The following is a 3207-nucleotide window of genomic DNA, read 5'->3' on the forward strand; positions in this document are numbered from 1 at the left end:
GTCTCGCGGCGGTCCCAGAAGACCACGGTGTAGTTCAGGATGTCCCCTCTGGCCGCTTCTCGATCGAGAGCCTGCAATGTTGGGGGAGGAGAAAAAAGGGGGTGCAAGAGGCAGGAATCCCGTGGTCAAGGAAAGGCCTATCGAAACCTCCAAGGGGAGAGCCAAGTGGCCCTTAGTCTCTTGGGCTCCGGGGTCCCCAACCTTTTTATTTATTTTATTTATTTATTTTGCAATTTCTATCCCGCCCTACCCAGTGGCTCAGGGCGGCTAACAACAATTAAAAATTCATAGCACAATAAAAACAATAATACATATATAAAAAAACTGGTGCTTCAGCTCTACAAGTATTATACTAAATGTTCCGCAACTCCCATTTGCAGCCAATGTTCTTGATAGCGGGAGCGCCAGGAGCGGTAATTCCCCAACACAGTCAGGCGACATCTACCCCCTGGAATACGGTAGATGGATGGTACATCGTGGTGATGGTATAGCGATGGCGATGGCGGCGGCTCCTACCCAAAGGCCTGGTGGAAGAGCTCTGTCTTACAGGCCCTGCGGAACTGCACAAGGTCCCGCAGGGCCCGGATCTCCTCCGGCAGCTCATTCCACCAGGAAGGAGCCGCCACCGAAAACACCCCAGCCCTAGTCACAGCAAGTTTAGCTTCTTTCGGGCCTGGAATCTCCAGGAGATGTTGCCCTCCCAACCGAAGTCTGACCACAGCCACAAAACGACTGCTGCAGGAGGCAGAGCCAGCCACAAAATGGCTGCCGCAAGGGGCGGAGCCAGCCACAAAACGATTGCCTAACGGCTTAACTTCAGTAATGCCAGTAACACGGCACGGATCCTTGTGCTGTGGCAGCAGCTGTCGCCAAAGCGACACGTCAAAAAACCTGCACAGCCCATCAAATCTCCAGTGGCCAATCAGAAGCCTTGTTGGGCAAAAGCCCTCCCTGGTCCCACCCGCTTCCTAGAAACACTTGGTGGGTGTCAGGCGAAGTGCCCCCATATCCATCGGCGAAATGAAATCCCCAATCTCTACAATTAAGGAGTAATAATGAGGAGTCATAAAGCCCCAGGTGAAAATTTTATCACTTATGATTTGCTTAAGCCTTTCCAGAATGGGTGGGCACCTGTTTTACCCACCCTGTTTACTCATATGGGTAGGTCTGGTAGGCTCTCTTAGAAACGGGCCTCTTCTAAAGGGACACAGATTCCAAGGGTTTTTCCGCATTCTAATTTTCCTTCCTTGCAACTTTGCAATGTTCCCTCTAAGCTGTGGAGTCTTGTGAGCAAGAATTCTACTTTGTGAGCTACTGGCATTGAAGTTGTGAGTGAGCAATTTCTCTACTGCATAAATTAGTTTGCTCTGGAGCCAGCCTTCCTGAGCTCAGGCAAAAATCTGGAAGCTGGAAGCTGAAAAACTATGAGGTAGCTCACACTAACTCAGCTTAGAGGGAACAGTGCTTGCAAGTTACTGTTTCTTGGGGTGGGGCCTTCAGTTCTGTACACGTTTTGCTCCCTCTAGTGGCCGACTCAATATCACACAGGTTTGTGTCTGGCATAAAACACCTCCAGTTTAAATCTGCGGGAAGCTGTGCTGGAGGTAAACCAACGTGATCAACGCTCCCTCTAAGCTGTGGAGTCTTGGGAGCAAAAATTCTACTTGGTGAGCAACGGGAATTAAAACTGTAAGCGAACGATTTGGCTGCTGCATCGATTAGCTTGCCCTGGAGCCATCCTTTGGGAGCAAAGGCAAAAAATGTGTGAGGCGGAGGCTAAAAGACTGTGAGCTAGCTCACACTAACTCAGCTTAGAGGGAACACTGGATGTGATATCGAATTGACCTCTAGAGGTGTGATATCGAATTGACCTAGGAAGTACTTCTTCACCCAAAGAGTGATTAACACTTGGAATTCACTGACACAGGAAGTGGTGGCAGCTACAAGCATGGACGACTTCAAAAGGGAATTAGATAAGCATATGGAGCAGAGGTCCATCAGTGGCTATGAGCCACATGGTATAGATAGGGACTCTGGGGCAAGTGATGCTCTGTCATCTTGGTGCTTGGGGGGGTCAACAGTGGGAGGGCTTCTAATGTCCTGGCCCCACTGGTGGACCTCCTGATGGCACTGGTATTTCTGGCCACTGTGTGATACAGAGTGTTGGACTGGATGGGCCTTTGGCCTGATCCAACATTGGCGTGAGCTGAAATAAACCTGAGTTTTGCTGAAATCACTCTCTGGCTATTTTGTTAAGCACGGACTTAACAAAACAGGAACTTACAAGCGAGGAAAATGAGAAATGTGAAAAGCCTCAAGTCAAAGACCAGCCAGACTGGATTTATCCAGGGCAACTGCTCTGCACTCCAATCTTTCGCACCAAGTGCCCCTCCACCCGGGACCAGCCCCAGGTTTTGGGAGGTCCTGTGTCAGTTTGCAAGACCTTCTGCCACCCATGCTCACCGCTACCTGCATGGCCCGCAACTCTTTCCTTGGTGTCCCCGAGAAGCATGTGTGGCTGGGAGCATGGGAGGGGGGAGAAGGCTAGCAAGGTCGGCAGCAATGGGTCTAACCAGAAGCCCTGGACCCCAACAGCTGACCCACCTTACAGAACGAGGATACCAGCTCTGCCCCCACCAAAAACAATTCAGGCCAACTGTTCTCAGTTTGAGTGGAGAGGGGAAGGGAAAGGAGTTTGTCAGCCGCTCTGAGACACCTTTGGGTACTGAAGGGCGGGGTAGAAATCCAATCGCTTCTTCTTCTTTTACCTCACAGGGTGTCTGTTGTGGGGAGGGGAAGGGAAAGCAGTTTGTAAGCTGCTCTGAGACTCCTTTGGGTAGTGAAGGGCGGGGTATAAATCCAAGTTCTTCTTCTTCTACCTCACAGGGTGCCTGTTGTGGGGAGGGGAAAGGAAAGGAGTTTGTAAGCCGCTCTGAGACTCCGAGTGAAGGGCGGTGTATAAATCCAATCTCTTCTTCTTCTTCTTTTACCTCACAGGGTGTCTGTTGTGGGGAGGGGAAGGGAAAGCAGTTTGTAAGCTGCTCTGAGACTCCTTTGGGTAGTGAAGGGCGGGGTATAAATCCAAGTTCTTCTTCTTCTACCTCACAGGGTGCCTGTTGTGGGGAGGGGAAAGGAAAGGAGTTTGTAAGCCGCTCTGAGACTCCGAGTGAAGGGCGGTGTATAAATCCAATCTCTTCTTCTTCTTCT

General features: G+C 50.5%; 1 protein-coding gene across 1 annotated transcript in view; it reads right to left on the reverse strand.

Annotated features, from left to right (window-relative positions):
• The window catches only part of LOC107109986 (interleukin-27 receptor subunit alpha-like), a gene marked incomplete at its 3' end in the record, with an annotated part of 23080 nt that overhangs the window by 4824 nt on the left and 15049 nt on the right, over window positions 1-3207 (reverse strand). The window contains exon 7 of the mRNA XM_015410695.1: window positions 8-71. Within this exon, the coding sequence (XP_015266181.1) occupies window positions 8-71 (64 nt within the window). The remainder of the gene's footprint in view (window positions 1-7; window positions 72-3207) is intronic.

The sequence above is a fragment of the Gekko japonicus genome, unplaced genomic scaffold, assembly GCF_001447785.1.
Source record: "Gekko japonicus isolate JY-2015 unplaced genomic scaffold, Gekko_japonicus_V1.1 scaffold6288, whole genome shotgun sequence".
Lineage (NCBI taxonomy): Eukaryota > Metazoa > Chordata > Lepidosauria > Squamata > Gekkonidae > Gekko > Gekko japonicus.